The 22,894-nt window shown below is 43.9% G+C and overlaps 1 protein-coding gene across 1 annotated transcript; it reads left to right on the top strand.

Annotated features, from left to right (window-relative positions):
* The first annotated feature begins 10,795 nt into the window (after positions 1-10,795).
* Positions 10,796-11,554, top strand: LOC123395682. Its single transcript, XM_045090711.1, has 2 exons — positions 10,796-11,000; positions 11,100-11,554. The coding sequence occupies exons 1-2, from the start codon at positions 10,934-10,936 to the stop codon at positions 11,315-11,317; spliced, it is 285 nt and encodes a 94-aa protein (XP_044946646.1). The 5' UTR covers positions 10,796-10,933; the 3' UTR covers positions 11,318-11,554.
* Positions 11,555-22,894: the final 11,340 nt, after the last annotated feature.

The following is a 22,894-nucleotide window of genomic DNA, read 5'->3' on the forward strand; positions in this document are numbered from 1 at the left end:
GTAACTACTCGTCGTCAATCAACAAAGTTTAGTGCCTATCATGCGTTTGTTTCTTGCATTGAACCCCTTAAGGTACAAGAGGCACTCGAAGACATGGACTGGGTTAAAGCCATGCATGAAAAACTCAACAACTTCAAGTGCAACAAAGTGTGGCGATTGGTGCCAAGACCAAAGGAGAACCACAATGGTATTGGAACAAAGTGGATCTTTAAGAACAAGCAAGATGCAAACGGCGTCGTCATTCGTAAAAAGGCAATATTGGTAGCACAAGGCTACTCCCAAGTCGAGGGTATCAACTACAGTGAAACCTTTGCTCCTATTGCTCGCCTTGAATCTATTCACATGTTGCTTGCTTTTGCTTCACATCACAACTTCAAATTATGCCAAATCGATGTGGAGTGCATTTCTTAATGGTCCCCTTAAGGAGTTGGTATATGTCGAGCAACCCCCTCGGTTCAAAGATCCCAAGTTCCCCAATCATGTATACGTTCTCGATAAGGCACTCTATGGCCTGAAACAAGCCCCAAGTGCATGGTATGAGCACCTTACCGATATGTTACATGATCGTGGGTTTGAAATTGGGAAAATTGACCCCACTCTTTTTACTAAGAAGGTCAAGGGGAGTTTGTTCATATTCCAAGTATAAGTTGATGATATTATATTTGGTTCTCCTAAGAAAGCTTTTAATGAAGAGTTTGTCACACTAATGACCAACGAGTTTGAGATGTCTATGATGGGAGCGCTGAAGTTTTTCCTTGGATTCGAAGTCAAGCAATAAAGTCAAGGAACCTTCATCAATCAGGCAAAATATACTCAAGACATGCTCAAAAGGTTCAAGATGGATGACCTCAAACCAGCCAAGGCAAACACTCCCATGCCTCTCAACTACCATCTTGACCTTGTTCCCATTGGTAAAGCTGTGGATCAAAAGGTATATCGCTCCATGATTGTCTCCTTGCTTTACCTTTGTGCATCTAGACCAGATATTATGTTGAGTGTGGGAATTTTTGCATGATTTCAATCCGCCCCTAAGGAAAGTCACTATGTGGTTGTCGAGCGAATCTTTCGATATTTGGCTCATACCCCAAACTTTGCCTTATGGTATCCAAAAGGTGCTTCATTTGATCCCATAATATATTCGGATTAGGATTGGGCGGGATACTGTGTGGAGAGAAAGTCAACTTCCGGAGGTTGCCAATTTCTTAGTTGCTCTCTGGTAACTTGGTCTTCCAAGAAACAAAACGGTGTTTCTCTCTTGTCCACCGAGGCCGAGTATGTCGCTGTTGCAAGTTGATGTGCTCAGTTGCTTTTGGTGAGGCAAACTTTAAGAGATTATGGTGTCACATGTGACAAAGTGTCTCTTTATTGTGATAATGTAAGTGCAATCTCTATCTTCAACAACCCGGTTCAACACAGTAAGATGAAGCACATTAGTATTCGTCACCACTTCATCCGGGATCATATCAAGCGTGGGGAAATTGATCTCATTTACCTCAACACTAATGATCAACTTGTAGATATTTTCACGAAGCCATTGAAGGAAGCAAGATTTCGTGAGTTAAGGCATGAGCTAAATATCATTGATTTTAGAAATGTGAATTGAAATTAGGCACACCCCCACAACTCTCATCAAACTATCTTGTTTAGATGTAGGCATGAATTTAGGGGGAGTGTTGTTCACTCAATGAACTCTCCCTCCCCTATTATGCATAAATTGATCAAGTCTTTCACATTGGTCATCATTGATGACACTTGTGCTTCAAAGACGATTTTTGGTCATGGTCCCAAGGTTAAAATCTTCGCGGTGCCATAACAATTGAATCAAACATAGGTGGTTTCAACCACCGCCCCTTTCATTCATGATTTGATTGCACGTCTCCTGGATCCTTATCTCATTTGCTTTCCTTCTTTGTTTTAGATCCTAGGTGTACGTATCCCTCAAGGGTGGATGTTTTTTCTGTTTGCTTCTTATACACCCTTGGGAGGTATATCTCACCATATGTTAGTGCTTTTATTCTATCCCAAGCCATCCCTCTCCCTGAAACCCTCTTCTCCAAGTGTACGCATTTTTCTCATGGCCTTGGTGACTGTGGTCGGACACACTGGCAGTTCAATCACCAGGTCCACCTGTTGTACCATCCCAGCGGTACAACCGACATGACTCTCGCGGTTCAATCACCTTAGTCTCCTGTTGATCCCTCCCACCGGTACGACCGGTGTGTCCCACGTGGTTCTACCGCTTTCTGTCTTGTGCAGTACAACTGCCAGGTAGAGAGATACAACCGCTTCAGGGCCACCACAATGAGGATTCTGCAGAAGAGGAGGTTGTCGTTCCTACAAAGCCATCTCGTCGTGAGAAGTCTAGTGCTATCAAGAGCAAGACATCTATTCCTTTGAGGAAATGGATGCAACCGGTCTGGGAGAGGTTTCGTGTCCAGGATTCCTATTTGGTCCTCCCTACTCCCTACTCGGACTCCGCTGTGTTCAGGAATGAGATGCAGATCTGGGTTGTGCACGAGTTGTTTGAAAAAAACAGAAACAAGTTTGCCATGCAATGGACGATTGATCTTGATCACTAGAGGGCTAACCTAGAGTACTTTGGTGAGGCCTTGGCACTATGTGAGGTTTTTAACCTGATTAAACTCATAACCATCAGTTGTGACTTTGATATTTAGCTAGTTGTCAGTTCCATGCCACTGACACTTTGGTGCCGACGATGCTCGTACCCTATCATTCATGTGTCATGATGAGTTCTTCAGTGTCCCGTGGCGGGCATTCTGCAATTCTCTGGGGTATGATGATACAGGTCTTGCCGACAATGGTGGCATCCGTCCTCACGACCATGCCTTTGCCATGGAGAAGGAGGATATCGCCGCTCTGTACATTGCAGGGAGGGGCATCCTTGGTGAGTCCAAGGATTTGCAACCAATATATGATATGATGCACCGTGTCTTATGCAATGTGCTTCTATGCAAGGTTGGGAATCAAGACGATATTCATGGCTATATGGTGGACTTACTGGTCGCTATGCATACTGAAGCAGGCTCTGGTGCTACCTTTGATGTGTCCAACTAGATGTGGAACGAGATGTACAACATGGTTATTAACGAGAAGGTTCATATCTATGCTCCATTTGTCATGTGCTCTCTGAAGTTAGTTTCGGAAGTTCGCCAGATGGGTGAGGCACTGTCTTCTTCTCCCGGCCTTACTATGCATGAGGTCAAGGTGCTCAGGAAGAAGAAGTAAGCTCTCCGTTGCATTCCCCCTAATAAAACTGAGGATGTTTATGCCACTTCCAGCGACAATGACTTTGAGTTCGAGGCCGGGGCTAAGCCCTCTTGGGTCACCAAGCTCACTCACAAGGTCCGCAAGACCTTTTGCCTTCAGGTTCATGTTCAGAAGAAGCTCTATTCTGCCCATGTCAACGAGAAGTTGGCCATACGTAGATAGAGTCAGAATATGAGGGCTCTTAAGATTCAGACTGAGAGTGGTTCTTTGAAGGACATCACCCCTGAAGGGAAGTGGATTCCTGAGCACATCACCTGGACTGATGATGAGGCCGCACGCCCTCCATCTTATCATGATGATGATGTTGCTGAGGATTATGAGGATGACCCACAAGACAGTGAGGAGTGAGAGCAGGATGACTGAGCTGTGGGGCGCTAGCTTCACTTTTTTCCTTTTCGGTGTCTCATGCCAAAGGGGGAGAGAGTTCTATTAGGTCAGGATTTGCATGAGCATGGTTTTATGGTTTTCTGCATTTGAAGTTTTTATCAAACTTTTAGTTTATCACGTTTCGATTATGTGGACCTTTTTTGGTAACTTTGTGCATCGGCATGGTACCCCTCTGGATGAAAAATAACGAAGACGGTGTTCTCGACGTGCTTTTTCCTTTGGTCGTAGGGAAGTCGTACTATTAAGAGGGAATTCACATCGAAGGTAGTGGGTGAACCAATGCACATGCAAATTACTTTATCTCCCACCCTGTTTTCCATCCGATCAGTGTGAGAGGCCCTCTTTCCTTCTCTCAGCCATTTTCTCTCCAGCGGTAGTACCGCTGGCTTGAGTGGTTGTACCACTAGGACTCGACTGGCAGGAGCAACTATTTTCTGGGTTGCTCCTTAGTGGTTGTACTGCCGCCTCCGAGCGGTTGTATCGCAGTAGCACCCGCATGAGTTGTACCGTCCTAGTACCGCTCCACCACCGGAAACACTGTGGTTTGGAGCTGTACTTGGGCAGTTGTGGGCCGGTACTTCTAGTCATAATACTTGACAAGTAGTACCGATGTCCAGGGAGGTTGTACCGCCCAGGACTTAGCCGCATCTTTGCCTCCCCCTGATAGTTGCAGTGTGGCAACCACCACCCCAACTTCGCAGGAGGGTGAATCCTCTCTGGTTTCCAGGCGGTTGTTGGGCGGTAGTTCCTGTCCTGCTTGTGACCGATACTACCGATTGTGCCACCGGTTGTACCAGCTGCTAGGGTTGTTATACGCTATTTGTGTGCACCGGTTGTACTGGTGCACGCAGCAGTTGTACCGCCCCTATGAGAATTTGGGTGTAATGGTTGGAAATGTGGGGGGCTATTTAAGGCTTGACTTCTTCCACCTCCCATTTTACCTCTCTCCTCTCAATCCCCACCATTAATGCCCACCAAAATTTCTTGCCCGATCTCTTTGTGTAGCGACTCAAACTTGTTGATTTACTAGGGATTGAAGGAGGTGACCTAGATCTACGCTTCCACCAAAGGAAACTTGATTCCCCCATACTTTCTTGTGTGGATTTTGTTACTCTTGGGTGTTTGAGCACCCTAGACGGAAGAGGTCACCACGAAGCCATAACCCATTGTGGTGAAGCTTCATGGTTTTGTTGGGAGCCTCCAATTCAGTAGTGGAGATAACCCCAACCTTGTTTGTAAGGGTATGGTTGCCACCTTCAAGGGCACCACTTAGTGGAATCACGACACCTTCGCATCGTGCGAGGGCGTGAGGAGAATATGGTGGCCTTAGTGGCATCTTGGGGAGCATTGTGCCTCCACACCTCTCTAACAGAGACGTACTTACCTTCAAAGGGAACGAACTTAGGAAACACATCCTCGTCTTCGTCGGTTCCACTTTTGGTCATTTCTTACCTTTACTTGTATTTGTTATTTAATTGTTATTTCTGTGGCTAGCATCATATATATAGGTTGCTCATTTAGTTGCATATCTATACGACCTATTTGTTGCTAAACTTAATTTGGTTAACAAAAGCTTAAAAATTGTTAATTGCCTGTTCACCCCTCTAGTCAACCATATCGATCCTTTCACTATGTAAGCAGCACCTGCACACAAATAGCAAATCCTCGCAACCCAACGCGAGGAGGGATTGTCAATCCTTCGTGGGTAAAGTAAAGATAGATTGATAGATGCAAATAAGAGTGAGAGAAAATAGAGCGCAACAAGGTATTTTTGGGTTTTTTGATAATATAGATCTGAAAACAAAAGAGAAAATAAAATAGAAACGCAAATAGCAAAGTAGAGATTGCAAATAGATTATGTGAATTAGACCCCGGGGGGGCGTAGGTTTCACTAGTGGCTTCTCTCGAGAAATAGCAAACGATGGGCACACAAATTACTGTTGGGCAATTGATAGGAGAGCAAATAATTATGATGATATTCAAGACAATGATCATGTATATAGGCATCACGTCCAAGATAAGTAGACCGACTTCTGCCTGCATGTACTTCTATTACTCCACACATCGACCGCTGTTCAGCATGCATCTAGTGTATTGAGTACATGGAGAAATGGGATAATGCCTTAAGAACGATGACATGATGTAGACAAGATCTATACATTTAGGAATAGACCCCATCATTTAATCCTTGATAGCAACGATACATGCGTGTCATGTCTCTTTTTGTCACTGATATTGAGCACCGCAAGATCGAAGCCATCACAAAGCACCTCTTCCCATTGCAAGATAAAAGACCAAGTTGGCAAAACAAAAACCAAATATTGGAGAATAAATACAAGGGTATAATAAAAAAGAATGAATATGTTTTCATAGATCTTATCATAAACTCACAATTCATCGGATCCCAACAAACACACCGCAAAAGAATGAGTTACATAATATGGATCTCCAAGATACCATTGTATTGAGAAACAAAACGAGGGAGAAAGCCATCTAGCTATTACCTACGGACCAGTAGGTCTGATATGAACTACTCACGCATCATCGGAGGAGCACCAATGAGTATGGTGAACCCCTCCGTGATCGTGTTACTCTCCGTAACGGGCTTTAGATTGGATTTCATGGCTTTGGAACTTGCGGCTGCTAAAACAATTTTTCGTTGACTCCTCTAGGGTTTTGTGAATATTAGGGCATTTATAGAGCTTAGATGCGATGGAGGAGTTGCCTGAGGGTCCCACTTGATATCAGGATGCCCTAGGGGCCTCTAATGCGACCTGATGTCTAGTGGGCCCCCTGGGCCTCATCTGTTGCTCATTCTAGGCTCTCAAGTTTCCTTCTAGTCCAAAAAAATCTTCGTAAATTTTCGTGGCAATTGGACCTCATGTGATATGGATTTTCTGCGAAGGACAAAAACAGCAAAAAACAGTAACTAGCACTAGGCTCTATGTTAATAGGTTAGTCCCAAAAAATGATATGAAGTTGTTATAAAATGATTATAAAACATCCAAGAATGATAATATAACATTATGGAACAATAAAAAATTATAGATATGTTTGAGATGTATCAATACCACAATTAACCCGTAGGACAAAAGAGATCTACTCAAACATCATAGGATAGCCACATCATTGGATAATAATATATAGCATCAAGTACCATGTTTAAGTAGAGATTACAACGGGGAGAAGAGGTTTTACACCGCTGCAAAGAGGGGAAGAGAGTTGATGGTGACGGCGACAAAGTTGTTGGTCTAGATCGCCATCACGAGGGTTGCCCCCGCGGTGCTCCAGCGCTAGAGGGAGAGAGAGGGAGAGAGCCCCCTCCTTCTTCTTCTTCCTTGGCCTCCTCCCGTAATGGGCGGAGGGTTTACCCTTTGTTCCATGGCCCATGGCTCCCTGAGGGTAGGAGCCCCTCCGAGATTGGATCTATCTCTTCGTTTATGTTCTCTTTTCGCTCATGTTTTCTCGCCCTTCATCGTTTCTTAAATGTCTGGAGATCTGTAACTCCAATCGGGCTAAACTTTTGAGGGGATTTTTATACCAAAAATATCTTTCTTGAGGCCAAAGTAGAACTCTAACCGACTTAAGAGGTAGCCACAAGGCATTAAGGTGTGTCCACCCCCTTGGTCGCGCCCTGTTGCCTTGAGGGCGCCTCGGGCATCTTGTGGCAATTATTCTTCTTCCTAAAATTCACATATATTCCAAAAAAAATCTTGGTAATTTTTTATCGCGTTTGGACTCCTTTTAATATGGAATTTCTGAAAACAAAAAACACATAAAAACAGTTACTGGCACTGGGTACTGGATAAGTAAGTTAGTCCCAAAAATAATATAAAATGTTGCCAAAAGCGTATGAAAGTTGTAGGACATTGACATGAAACAATCAAAAATTATAGATACGACGGAGACGTATCAAGGCACTGCCGAGGACCTCTTCTACCCACCTCGTCCCAAATCCCAGGTAAAAACCGAAAACCCGTCTCGGGTTGGGCGACGATAGCGCACTGCGTGTCTTTCACTTCTTGGAGACACTACCTAGGGCTCTCTGGTTCGTCGCGAGAGTGGTGTTTGAGGTTGGAGTGCGACCGTCGGCACAGAGCCATAGGGGTGATTTTGTGTGTGTGTGTAGAGTGTGTGTTTCTTCACGTGTGCGCCTTTCTACGGAGTGGTGTTTGCTACTTCTTGAGCTTGCGTTAGTTTTCCCCTTGAAGAGGAAAGGGTGATGCAGCAAAGTAGAGATAAGTATTTCTCTCAGTTTGAGAACCAAGGTATTAATCCAATAGGACTATCAAGATGAGGCACCAATGAACCTGCACAAAAACAAACAAACTTGCACCCAACGCGATAAAGGGGTTGTCAATCCCTTCATGATTACTTGCAAGGTGAGATCTGATAGTGGTGAAAGGTAAATAGATAAAAGTGCAGCAAGGTATTTTTGGTATTTTTGTATGTAGATCTGAATATATAACCCGGAGGCCATAGTGTTCACTAGAGGCTTTTCTCATGATAGCAAGTATTACGGTGGGTGAACGAATTACTGTCGAGCAATTGATAGAATCGCGCAAAGTCATGACGATATCTAAGGCAATGATCATACATATAGGCATCACGTCCGAGACAAGTAGACCGATACTTTCTGCATCTACTACTATTACTCCACACATCGACCGCTATCCAGCATGCATCTAGTGTATTAAGTTCATAACAAACAGAGTAACGCCTTAAGCAAGATGACATGATGTAGAGGGATAAATTCATGCAATATGATATAAACCCCATCTGTTTACCCTTGATGGCAACAACACGATGCGTGCCTCGCTACCCCTTCTGTCACTAGGTGAGGACACCGCACGGTGTGAACCCAAAACCAAGCACTTCTCCCATTGCAAGAATTATAGATCAAGTTGGCCAAACGAAACCCATAACTCGAAGAAAATTACAAGGATACGAAATCATGCATATAAGAAATCAGAGGAGACTCAAGTAATATTCATAGATAATCTGATCATAAATCCACAATTCATCATATCTCGACAAACACACCGCAAAAGAAAGTTACATCGAATAGATCTCCATGAAGATCATGGAGAACTTTGTATTGAAGATCCAAGAGAGAGAAGAAGCCATCTAGCTACTAGCTATGGACCCGAAGGTCTCTGGTGAATTACTCACGCATCATCGGAGAGGCAATGGTGTTGATGAAGAAGCCCTCCGTGTCCGAATCCCCCTCCGGTAGGGCACCAGAACGGTCCCCAAGTGGGATCTCGCGGAGACAGAAGCTTGCGGCGGCGGAAAAGTATTTTCGTGGCTCTCTCTGTTTGTTTTGGGATTTTAGGGAATTTATAGGCGAAAGAGGTAGGGCACAGGAGGCAAGGGGGGCCCACGAGCCTGCTAGGCGCCCCCCTAGGGCGTGCCTAGGGGGCTCGTGACCTCCCACGAGACTTCCTGCCTTGGTTCTCAAGTCTTCTGGGTATCTTCTGTTATGGAAAAAATCATCCCGCGGGTTTTATTCCGTTTGGAATCCGTTTAATATTCTTTTCTGAAAAAGGTCAAAAACACGGAAAAAACAGAAACTAACACTAGGCACTGAGTTAATAGGTTAGTCTCAAAAAATGATATAAAAAGGCATATAAATGCATATAAGACATCCCAAGTTGATAATATAATAGCATGAAACAATCAAAATTTATAGATACGTTGGAGACGTATCAGTGTTCTACGATACTAAGGTCGTGGTTGTGCCCTGGTGGCTCTGCGCCTGAGTCAGGTTGGAGGGGGATAGGGTTCCCCTTCCCGTCATCACCTCCACGATGAGCATCGTAGATGCCTGGCTCTTCTTCTGCGGACACTAGAATGATGTGTGGTGCTTCCATTCTTCGCCCATGGTGCTCTGCAGTTTGCTTCTTCGACGATCCTCCCGACAGCTTTCCTTCTGTTTCTCGGCTGTCCACGGTAGGTGGCAGTGCAACTGATGTGTGTGTGCTTACGGTGTGGCGAGGACTGCGAGCTTGCTTGCTCTGGCGTGTCGGCCCACGCCTGCTCTAGCTCTTGGGTGAGTGTCCAAGCGATCCGACAGTGCGGTGCCTTCGAGCCTAAGCAAGAGGATATGGTTCGTGTTGGAAGAGAGGTACTCGTTTGTCCGAAGCTCCATGAGCACGCGACTCTTAATGCTTTCATGCTAATGGTTGATCCTTGATGCTACTCTGCTTTCATGTCTTTGGTGCCGGGGTGGAGAGCATTTCGACATTACTTGCAGGATTTTCCATGTATCACTTTTGTCGAGTAGTGTTGTAAGCTCCCTAGTCAGCTTCCTTATATCTTTTGGTCGCTCATGCTTGATGGCTTTGTGTAATCCTCGCATGTTGACGGCTTTGTTAATTCAAAACATAACCTTTTTTAGCCTCCGTTTAAAAAGAAATAAAGACGTGTATATTTAGATATAGGTAGTAAAAATCCTAAAAAAGATATATTCCATTCGTTCCTAAATATAAGTCTTTCTATAGATTTCACAGGAACAACATATAAATGTATATAGTCCTATTTTTTGTTCCATATATAGTTCATAGTAAAACTTATATTTAAAAACAAAGAGAGTAAATAATAAATATGTGTGCTGCCCGCCAGCACATATACTTAAGCCCCGCTTGGTTTGGATGTATTTTTATACACTTATATTTATTTAACAGATATATAATACTGGTCATATTTGATTTTCAATTAGAAAGAAAAATGATCTGTGGAAGTCTGCATATTTTACAACGGTATTTGGATGAGAAACACCGATCCAATCATGACGTTACTCTACACGTGGACATCCATTTTATAACGGCCGCAAGAAAAAGAAGGTTGCTTCACACCATCACCAGTCTACGAGTATATCCAGTGACAGGAGTTTTTCTTATTTGACACCATATACATAAGATTCCCAATAAAAACAATAAAATACACCACACAGTGACAGAGGTTCCTTTGTCCCACGACGACCTTTGCCTATTTCATTAAAAAATTACGCGTATGTGGACCCAGCTGTCAGTGTCAACTCAAATTAGGCGGGCGGGTGACCCCGCCCACTGCTTACGCAAGGCGACCCCCCGTCGGCGTCTTCGAAGCCTCCGAAAGCCTCATTTAAAGCCCACGAAACCGCATCCTCCAGTCCTCCTTCATCATCGATCCTATCCCTCCCCTCTCCTCTCCCTCCCTGGCCATACCCAAGCGCACAGCACTTCCCATCTCTCAACTCCGGTCCGGTCCGGCCGCTATGGCCACGCCGAGATTTCTCGCCATCATCCTCGTCGCGGCTCTTCTCGCGCTTTCCTTCTCGCAAGGTATCAATGCCCACCCGCTTGTTTGTTCTTTTCGATCGATGTCAATCAGGTAAAGATTGATGAATCAATGGCTGCTCTGCGGTGGACGGATGGGTGCAGGGGCGGTGGAAGGGAGGAATGTGCAGGTGACGAGGTGGGGGCGCTACGGGCCCGGGCGGTGGCGCGAGCCCCTCCGCGGCGCCCGGTTGCAGGAGCAGAAGGAGGGCGATGGGATGGTATCGACGGTGATGGACTACTCGGAGCCCAAGGCCAACACCAACCCCCACGGCAGCGTGCCCGCCGCGCCGGAGGACCCCACCTCGCCGCCGTGGCACTGATCGATCTACGCATTTGCGTGTAGAGGACGAAGAGGGTAGGAGCGGTCCGTAACGGACGGCTGCTCTCCTCCCTCCTGCCGCGGTAAATCTTTGATGAGTTGGTTGATCTGGAGAATTGTATGTAGTGCTTATGTCTTGAGTTTTGGTCTCTCGATCTGTACGTTTCCCCATCTGTACAACCCATCCATGTGTATGTTCTTTGCAATAAAATCATCAACATTGTGCCATTGTTGCATATATATATATAGTCAAGTACCTTTCAGGAATTTCTTGCCCAATGTGCATGCCAGCTCAGTTTGATGGCAGGAGTACTCTGCTGGTAACATTGGTACCGGAGCTAATTATCAAGCAGGAGCTAACGAAGAAATTGCAATTTGATTGTCAGAATCATTCCTCGGTCTCTGTCTCCTCCGAGCAGACAACTGAGTGATCATTAGGCTAGGCCACACCTGCTGCATCATGCACCAGCAGAGTAGAGGCATCTTCGACTCTCTTGGTATACGTACTTTTACCTCCGAATTAAAATATAAGACGTTATTATAGGACACTATATCAGCGCCTACACCATACAGAAGTGAGAAGTTTGGTTGTTTTTACGAGGAAAAATGGTCTGGCCGTTTTGGCTTCATATGTGAGATACTGATGGTAGTGTACCACAAATGGTGTTTGATCTGTGGCCTACGCCTAACAATGGCTGGTGTCTGTCAACTTGTTAACACATTTGCTCTATGTAATTACTACGATCGATGCTTGCAACTGGTTGCCATGCCATTGCTTTCCCGGCACAGCAACAGGGCATGGGCTTTGCCAAAAAAAAAGAAGAGGGGGGCATGGGCTTTGCCAAAAGAAAAGGCATGGGCACCGTCTGGAGTCAACTCATTGATCATGCTGCGCATATATATGAGCTGTAGTTCTTGAGTTCCGTACAGATCGACATTTTCTCTAATTAGTCGCTTCATCAACTCTTAATAATAAGATAATGCAAAGCTCCATCGAACCTCGATCCGTCAACTACTGCTCGCAGCAAGCAAGCTCAGGTGGGCATGGATATGTGGATGCTTTCGATGGTTGGCACATGTCAACTTCGTGATCCAACGCCAAGAGGGTTGGCATGCTTTGGACTTTGCATGCATCGCCAAAACGAAAGGGATGGGAGGAAATAAACTTTACGAACCCATTAAAGTAGTTGCTGCATCGCTCCAAGTGAGGCGTAGTAGATCAGATGGTAGGGTTGCAAAATGTTTGGTACATGTGCACCGCCATGATTTGATTCTGGTCAGGGCTGAGCTTGCGCTTAAACTATGGGATTGACGATGCTCCTGAGTCCACCGTACTGGACCCGGCCCATGTGTTGCGAGAACTACTAGCTGGTCAAAAATATTCATGTTCACGACCAAGTTGACTGATGTATTCACAGAGCCACAAGATCAGCCAAGCCACATCAGACGTTTTAGGTGGGAGCCGTAGTTTATCCTCTTGGGCCACTAGATAAGAGCATCTACAGTTGGATGGAGCAAATCCGGCTCCCTATACATCCGCGGACGCGTCCGGATACGTCCACGAACGTATCCGGGCGAGGGACGACGCATCCGGGCGATCCCTCATATTTTGCTTCACCAAATCATTGAGTAGTTACGTGTGCACGTGATGATCTCGATGATTTTGATGCATATGTCGAAAATTCATAAGCTGCATTGCATCTTGATCTTCACGGATTTCAACTTGTTCTCGAGGTGCTTTAGAATCACTGATTTGAGCTACACATCACCCTCATCCTCAACGATCATATTATGCAAAATAACACAACATGTCATCACCTGCCACAAAGTTTCTTGTTCCCACATCATTGCTGCCGCACAAACAATTTCCCAACGCGCTTGCAGCGCTTCAAAAGCCCTCTCCACATCCACTAGTGGAAAACGGGCCTTTGGCCGGGACCCTTTAGTCCCGGCCTGCCTCACGTCGTCCCAATTCTCAATGCCTCCCTCGAGGCTTTAGTCCCGGCCCGTAAGGAGCCTTTAGTCCCGGTTCGTGTCCCAAACCGGGACTAAAGGGCTACGCGGTGGGCAGTGGTGGTGGCAACCGTTCGTATCCCCCTTTAGTCCCGGTTGGTGGCTCAACCCGGGACTAAAGGCCTAACACGTGGCCTGCCGTAGTGGTGGCAACCGTTGGTATACCTTTTTAGTCCCGGTTGGTGGCTCAACCCGGGACTAAAGGCCCTAAACGGTTTGCATCCCGCGTCGTTTCGGGCGATGAAAAGGACGAACCGAAGCAGAGTCGCCATTTCTCTGTTTCTTCTTCTCTCTCGCTCTCGCTCTCTGTTCTTCTCCTCTCTTCTTCCCTTCTCTTCTTCCACCATGCCAACTCGCTTTGGAGAGGTGCTCGCACATGGCACGACCATGCTCGATGTCGTGTACACGAACCAGAGCAGCGAGATGCCGTATTTTCTTGAACAGTTGAAGGAACGATGGCTTGACGCCGCAATGGATCATGAGAAGTTCTTGGGGCTTGATCTGGAGTACACGACCGATCAACGCGGTGTTGCCGTCATCCAACTATGCTTCGCACACCATGTCTTGATCTTCCAATGGGCGAGGTAAGTTTTGAGGCTTTCTTTGCTCCAAGGTAATGACATTGTAAGTTTATTTGTTTCAATCATAGTTGGTTCCCTTCAAATAGTTGTAGTGAAACAATTTTGATTAGTTGAAGGGGAACACAATCTGATTGGAATAGTGTTTCATAATCTGAAAAATCGTATTAGAATCAACTAGTGTTTAATATGTTCCATTGGAATCATAGTTGGTTCGCTTTAAATAGTTCTAGTGAAACAATTTTGATTAGTTGAAGGGAACACAATCTGATTGGAATAGTGTTCCACAATCTGAAAAATCTGATTGGTTCAATATGTTCCATTGAAATCATAGTTGTAGTGATACAATTTTATGCGGTGTTCTTTGATCCAAGGTTATGAAAATTGCATATAGCTAGTGACCTCTCTAGGTTCCATTGGATAGCAATATGATATGTCATAGTCATGAAAATTGCATATAGCTAGTGATCTCTCTAGGTTCCATTGAATAGCTATAGTGATCTCTCTAGGTTCCACTGCATATGTTCTATTTGAATCCTAAAGATAATTTTCTCTTTAGTTGTAGTGAAACATGTTTCCTTATTGCAGCAGTATGTAACATCTGTTCCATTTTAATTTGTTTCTGTTGCAGTAGTGACAAGCATTGTCCAGAACTCATGGACTTCCTTCGCAGTGGCATCACTTTTGCTACCGTTGACATAACGAACGACAAGCTGAAGATGAGGTACAACTTCGGTATTGAGATACCAACTGGTTGCCTCATTGATCTCCAACGGTATTCAGGCTTCGACATGTCAGGACTTCGATGGCTCATATGGCAGTTGCCTTGATCGGCGAGGAATATGGTGATATGAAGACCAATTTCCCAAAGTCTCAACACAAACTTTGGGAGAAGACCCCACTTGATCGTATCAACATTGAGTATGCAGCAAAAGATGCATACGTTTCATACGAGTTGTACCGCAAGATTCGAGTCGTCAACTATGGCCAGCGTCACCTTGAATAAGGTGGACATTCTGATTGGACTAGTATCAACTATAGCCAGCTATATATCTATGATAGCTATTATTATGTACTGTTTGGACTAGTATCATGTACTGCTTGGACCAATTTATATATGTCTAGTTTCTGTTTGTGCCATTATAGTTTCCAAATTTGAATGGTTTAGCCCTTTCTAACTTCATTTGCTACTTTTGAATGGTTTAGCCCTTTCTAACTTCATGGTATCATGCATTTCGACCACATATATATACAAAAAGTCTTCAGTTCAAAAAATGAAATCCCTTTTGTAACAGATCTGTTTTTGATTAAAACAGTCATTTAAAAATGAAAGACCATTAGTCCCACGTGGCGTGCAGCGGAACCACGTGGCGTGCAGCGGAACCACGTGGCGTGCCGCGGAACCACTTTTGTTATGGGGGTCGCTTTTCCTTCTTCTCCTTGTGCTAGATATTTGTTATGCATTAGGGAAAGAAGGAATAGCGGCCATCATCGACGGTCAAAAAATCAGGTGAGGGAGTGTCCACCATACATCAGAGAAGAAGAATGCCGACTGTTGTTGTGGGGGTTGCTTCTCCTTCTTCTCTTTGTGCTAGATATTTGTTATGCACTAGGGGAAGAAGGAGTAGCGGCCATCATCGAAGGTCGAAAAATCAGGTGAGGGAGTGTCCACCATACATGAGAGAAGAAGAATGTCGACTGTTGCTGTGGGGGGTCGTTTCTCCTTCTTCTCCTTGTGCTAGATATTGGTTATGCACTAGGGATCGTTTCTCCTTCTTCTCCTTTGTAAGAGATGAGTTCTCGTTCGAAACCCTCATACTTCGAGAGAGATTGTCCGTTTTGTACACGAAGTGCATCCAGTTTTTGTCGTAGCCCTCTCAACTTTTTAACACATGCTATGTGGGTGAAATGATGATAGCATGCCAACTTTCAACATTTTCAGAGTTCATTTGTAGTGCTTTTCAATTTCAGGGTCAACTAGCTCAAAAAAAAAGTAAATGCACGAAGAATACCAAATGAAGTCAGAAATTGTTGAAATTTTGTGATGTGCCTTTGAATGGTGCATTTTGAACACACAAAAAGTATGGAGTTCAAATAAGTTCAAAAAAATGAAATCCCTTTGTAAGAGATGAGTTCTCGTTCGAAACCCTGATACTTCGAGAGAGATTGTCCGTTTTGTACACGAAGTGCATCCAGTTTTTGTCGTAGCCCTCTCAACTTTTTAACACATGCTATGTGGGTGAAATGATGATAGCATGCCAACTTTCAACATTTTCAGAGTTCATTTGTAGTGCTTTTCAATTTCAGGGTCAACTAGCTCAAAAAATAAAATAAGTAAATGTACGAAGAATACCAAATGAAGTCAGAAATTGTTGAAATTTTGTGATGTGCCTTTGAATGGTGCATTTTGAACACACAAAAAGTATGGAGTTCAAATAAGTTCAAAAAATGAAATCCCTTTGTAAGAGATGAGTTCTCGTTCGAAACCCTAATACTTCGAGAGAGATTGTCCGTTTTGTACACGAAGTGCATCCAGTTTTTGTCGTAGCCCTCTCAACTTTTTAACACATGCTATGTGGGTGAAATGATGATAGCATGCCAACTTTCAACATTTTTAGAGTTCATTTATAGTGCTTTTCAATTTCAGGGTCAACTAGCTCAAAAAAAAAGTAAATGCACGAAGAATACCAAATGAAGTCAGAAATTGTTGAAATTTTGTGATGTGCCTTTGAATGGTGCATTTTGAACACACAAAAAGTATGGAGTTCAAATAAGTTCAAAAAAATGAAATCCCTTTGTAAGAGATGAGTTCTCGTTCGAAACCCTAATACTTCGAGAGAGATTGTCCGTTTTGTACACGAAGTGCATCCAGTTTTTGTCGTAGCCCTCTCAACTTTTTAACACATGCTATGTGGGTGAAATGATGATAGCATGCCAACTTTCAACATTTTCTTAGTTCATTTGTAGTGCTTTTCAATTTCAGGGTCAACTAGCTCAAAAAAATAAGTTAATAGTTTGGATAGTCAAAATAATTACTTTTGAAAATTGAAAATAGTTTTGCATCATTTATTCAATTTCAAACACTTTTCATTATCATAGTTTTGTCAAATTCTCAAATATGCAAAAAGAATTTTAATAAACATAGTTTTTAATTGAAAATAGCAAAATAGTTAATAGTTTGGATAGTCAAAATAATTACTTTTGAAAATAGAAAATAGTTTTGCATTATTTATTCAATTTCAAACACTTTTCATTGTCATAGTTTTGTCAAATTCTCAAATATGCAAAAAGAATTTTAATAAACATAGTTTTTAATTGAAAATAACAAAATAGTTAATAATTTGGATAGTCAAAATAATTACTTTTGAAAATAGAAAATAGTTTTGAATTATTTATTCAATTTCAAACACTTTTCATTATCATAGTTTTGTCAAATTCTCAAATATGCAAAAAGAATTTTAATAAACATAGTTTTTAATTGAAAATAACAAAATAGTTAATAGTTTGGATAGTCAAAATAATTACTTTTGAAAATAGAAAATAGTTTTGAATTATTTATTCAATTTCAAACACTTTTCATTATCATAGTTTTGTCAAATTCTCAAATATGAAAAAAGAATTTTTAATAAACATAGTTGTTAATTGAAAATAACAAAATAGATAATAGTTTGGATAGTCAAAATAATTAATTTTGAAAATAGAAAAAAAATGAAACTATATGAGAATTTATAGAGAAAATTCAACCTAAATTCAAAGTGAACTCACTTTGAATTCAGGTTGAATTTTCTCCATAATTTCGAATATAGTTTCAATTTTCAGTGAGTTTATGCCCGTAAGCCTGCTTTAGAGAGGAGCTTGATGGAGAAGCTGTGACGGGGCTTATAAACAAGTGTTAGTCCCCCTCACTGGGCGAGGTGGGACTAAACTTATCGTGCAGCCGAGGAGGGGCTTTAGTCCCGGGTGGAGCCACGCCCCGGGACTAAAGACACCCTTTTGTCCCGGGTGGAGCCACGCACCGGGACTAAAGGCCCCTGCTTCCCGCCTTCTGGTCTGCCCGAAAAAGGGCCTTTAGTCCCGGGTCGTGGCTCCACCCGGGACTAAAGGGGGTCTTTAGTCCCGGTTCGAGCCACGCACCGGGACTAAAGATCCACCTATATAAGCGGGACTTCGAAAAATTCCAACCCAAATCGTCCATTTCTCTTCTTCTTCCTCTCGTTCTCCTGCCCGGCGCGGCACAGCGACGAACTCGACGATGTCGTCAGGCTGCCCGCCGTCCTCCTCGCCATCGCCGTCGTCCTCCTCGCCGCCGCCGTCCTCCTCGCCGCGGGCCGCGCGCCGCGCCATCCTCCTCGCCGCGCGCCGTCGACACCTCCGGCCGGTAAGCCCCCCGCCCCCTCCTCCCCAACACTCCGTCCAGTAGAAGAAAAGAAGAAAAAGGAGAAGAAAAGAAGAAAAAGGAGAAGAAAAGAAGAAAAAGGAGAAGAAAGGAAGAAAAAGGGAAGAAAAGAAGAAAAAGATTTTTTTGTCATTTAATTCCTATTGTTATTAGGTTTGTGCTAGGTTATTAGGGTTAGTAATATTTAGAATTAGGAAAAAGGAAAATAAGAAGAAGAGGAGAAGAAAAGGAGAAAAAGGAGAATAAGAAGAGGAGGAGAGGAGAAGAAGAGGAAAAATAGAAGAAGAGGAGAAGTAGAAGAAGAGAAAAAATTAGAAGAGGAGGAGAGGAGAAGTCGAAGAAGAGAAGAGGAGAAGTAGTAGAAGAAGAGGAGAAGTAGAAGTAGAATAAGAAGTAGAAGAAGAGGAAAAATTAGTTTAGGGTTACAAGAAGAAGAAATATTGTATAGTGTATATGCTTAAGTGTTAATAGTGTTTCTTAGATTATTGCTTAATTTTGCTATTGTATATGCTTAAGTGTTAATAGTTTAATTTTGCTATTGTATATGCTTAAGTGTTAATAGTTTATTTTTAGAAAGAAAATTAATAGAACTAGTGTCAGCGAGGAGGATGAGCACGTCCGTCGCTACATGGTTGCATTGGAGGGCAGGTTCGAGCATACCTGGCAGGTTCTTCGGGGATCTCACTGGAGCTATGATCCTGTGATGGTTCCTTCTCTTTGGGTGTCCACCACCCGCGCCGATACCCGTCGGGCGCTACGGTTCTAGAAGTATCAGTGATGCTATATGTATGATAGTATTCGAGGAGTATTAGTGATAATATTCGACGATGTACGGACAAAAGAGATGATGTATTTGCTTATAATTGAATGCATGCTAATTTGAATACTACTTTATTTTACGATTTGGTTTTGCTTATTGAATGCTCAAATTGGAAAAGTACTCCTACTTTGAATACTATGCATAAATCTAGGAGTCCCGGGTGGAGCCACGACCCGGGACTAAAGTTGTTTTGGAACGGAGTTCCTGATAGAATAATTCTTTTTTGGTACAAAGGTTAAGAGAATCCGTTTTTTGCAGAACTATGGATCCACATATCAGGAACCTCGAAGAGGAAGAACTTCTCTAAGATATAATCAAAGACGGCCCCGATGTTGAACCAGCTGAATCTCCGTCGTCATATCTAAACCCCGACGTTGGAATGGAGGTCGAGCGACACGAAGATGAAGCCGATGGGGCAGGAGATAGGTCCAATGACGGAGAAGGTGATAGCTCCACTGATGGAGAAGCCGGTGGAGAAGCCGGTGAAGAAATAATAAAGTCCGGCAAGGTATACATATGAAGTTCGACAATCACTTGTAATATGTGAAAAAAATTGGAGATAGCTCTATATTTTATACATATACATTCATTTGACGAATGTTTCTCCCTCTTAGGCCTCCACATCGAGCAAAACTACGAAACGAGGCCCGACTAGAAAGTTGGATGCACGGACGCATTACACCTTTGAGGTGATATTGCCTACGGGCGAACCCAAGCTTCCTAAGAATGCTGCTGACACATTCAAGAAGCAATGCGGAGTTCTCGTTAGGGATCATGTCCCGGTCAGCGTTCGGGAGTGGAACAAGCGCAAAGGGGCAGCCGATAGTGACTATGTCGCCGAAAGGTACAAAGATAATCTTTGGAATGATCTCATGTCACATTTCAACCTGCCAGAATGTGAGAATGAAGACACCGCAGACAAACTGAGGGCCAAAGTCAAGCAGTGGACTCTAAAGAAGATGGCCGAACTGTTCCGTAGCTGGAAGAAGAAGCTATGGAAAAACTATCTGAAGACAAAGAAAGTGCCAGTATTTTAGGGATATCTAGCCAAGCAGGAGAATCACTGGAAGGCATTTCAAGAGTACAAGGAGTCAGAAGATGCCCAGGCATTATCAGAAAAGAACAAGATAAATGCCGACAAGAAGAAATATCACCACAAGCTGGGGCCAGGGGGCTATGAGACTGCCATCCCAAAGTGGGATAAGAAAGAGCAAGATCTGCTAGATAAAGGCATCATACCTGAACCACTCCGTGATGAGTGGGAATTGAGAGCAAGAAATTGGTTCCTTGCGCATGGTGGGTCGTACGACGAAAAAACAGGGGACCTCGTCTGCAGTGACGGTCTTAGGATACCCAGGGAGAATTGGAAAAGGATAGTGAAAGAAATTAAGGAGGGAAAAAGAAAGTTCACTGCAGATAGAGAGAAAGATTTGCTCACACTGGTCCTCGGCAATGACGAACATGGAGGACGAACGCGAGGCTTCGGTCCTTCTTACCCGTGGTGGCTTGGGTTTGCCAGAGACCAAGACACTTACAGAAGCCGAGAGAGAGCAAAGAACCGGCAGCAGGATGAGGAGAATGACAAGTTCAACCAGTTGCTTGCCAGGATTAACGAGCAACAGAAGCAAATTGATGAGCTTAGAGGAGTAGCGCGCCAGGAAGATCCTGCACTTGATATTATCGGCGCCCCATCTAAGCGGAAAAGCAGCGTGGCTGAACCTGAGGCCCCGCCCGACGATGCATGAAGAATGATAGAGGGCGGTCCCGGCTACCCCGTGGATGGAATCAAGGAGTCAACATCATGTGAACTCCATCAGAAATTCAAGAACATATCCATGAAGGTGGCCGTCGGACAAGCTTTACCTTCTGGCCCTGATGCACGCTGGCATGGCCGTGAGATTCCAGCTGGCTTTGCTAAAGTCGGGGTGGATGAAATCCTGACGGGGTTTCATGATATGGAGCTCGACATAGTTGGACCCAAAGATGAGAGGACACTCGGAGAAGTACTGGGTGGAGTCATCCTATGGGACAAGAACTACATCAAGCTTCCAGGCTCGGCCCCAAGGACAACACCGCCTCCGAGTCGTCGCAGGTCACCTACACCTCCATTACCTCCAAGCCCTCCACATGACATCGGCCAGCACAACACGAGTCCATCTCGATCACCGCCGCCGGACTTGGGTCGTCCGTCTCCGCCGCCGCCCGCACAGGATACTAAGCGGAAGCGTGCCACCAAGAATGCTCCGCCGACGATTTCTAAGCGACGGAGCCCCCCAAAGAGCAAACGGTCGCCCCTCCCAAAGGTACCTCATGCTAATCTTCCTATCAGACCTTATGATCGTACCCCCGAGGAAAACGCCAGGATAGCAAAGGAACATCATGATGCGCAGATGAAAAAGAAGGAACCCGAGCCCCGCCCGGAATACACCGAGAAGCAAATAGCATGGGCAAAATACTTCACGACCCTTCCATCACAGTATGACTTACACCATAAGCCTGATGACTATACACGCACATTGCAGAAGGAATTGAAAAAGTGCAGATCACGTGCAAGTGCAAGTGGGAGCAAATCAAGTTCAACTACAAGCAAGAAAAAATCAGACGTTCCTCAGCTTGGACAACATGCCAAACAGTCGATCCCACCCCTCAAGGTGTTAACCGAGAATGTTCCCCCTCCGGTGCAGGGGCAAGCTTTTGAAATAGCAAAGAACTGGGCGGCTCAATGGGGTGTCTCGGTTGAAGATGTTCTGGCTTCCCAAGACGATAGGTTACCCAAGGCTGTGGTAGCCCCTAAGCCACAGTTTGTCATGGGAGAGCCTTTGGTCAGCAAAGATGATCTCCCAACAAATATGCGTTACTTGCATACATGGTACTTAAGTGAATCAAAGAATGGGAGAACGATGATCGTGTTGAGTGTCCGACGGGAGTACTACGGCCGCCCCGAAGAAATCCATATCGACTTTGATGAACTCTTCCAGATGTACAATGGCGACGCCCTCGACAAATCGCTTATGAGTTGCTATTGTCTGTAAGTTTTTCAATTCGTTGTCTACATATAACTTGTTTAGTTATTTCAATTCATTGTCTATATATAACTTGTACTCTATTATGCAGAATGAATATTCTGGATTGTAAAAGTAAGAGCATCCTAAATATTGTGTTTATTGACCCAGATAAAATACATATAGTGACGCTAACTGATAAACCCAAGGAGACGGAGGAAAACCTTCTAAGGTTTCTAACAGATCAAAATTTCTGTGACCACATACTGTTTCCATACAACTTCAGGTGAGGTTCTTTACTTTGTTGTGTCCATTCACTTATAAGTGTAATTGATAAGTTACTCACACACACACACACACACACACACACACATATATATATATACATGTGCAGCTTCCATTGGATTCTGTTGGACATTCAAATTGATAAGGGAAGAGTTGATGCCTTCGACCCATTACCGAGACCCTTGGAACGGTTCCAAAGCTTGCAGGACATGCTCCAAGGGTAATTTCAATCATTCTTGCGCTCTATCGGTCTCTTTCGATGATTTTCTGATATATCAATTAATGAAAAACGTAGCAAATCATTATCCTTGTCGGGCAGGGTTTGGAAGCGGTTGAAGTGCGTGACTCCCGGTAACTTTCCTGGGAAGCTGACCTTTAGAGCGGCTCAGGTAAGTAGTAGTATGATATACTTCTGTTTTCAATACATTTATGATGCTAGATTATTATTTTGATTATATATATTCTATTCTCGTAAAGTGCGACC

This window comes from Hordeum vulgare, chromosome 5H (genome assembly GCF_904849725.1).
Source record: "Hordeum vulgare subsp. vulgare chromosome 5H, MorexV3_pseudomolecules_assembly, whole genome shotgun sequence".
Lineage (NCBI taxonomy): Eukaryota > Viridiplantae > Streptophyta > Magnoliopsida > Poales > Poaceae > Hordeum > Hordeum vulgare.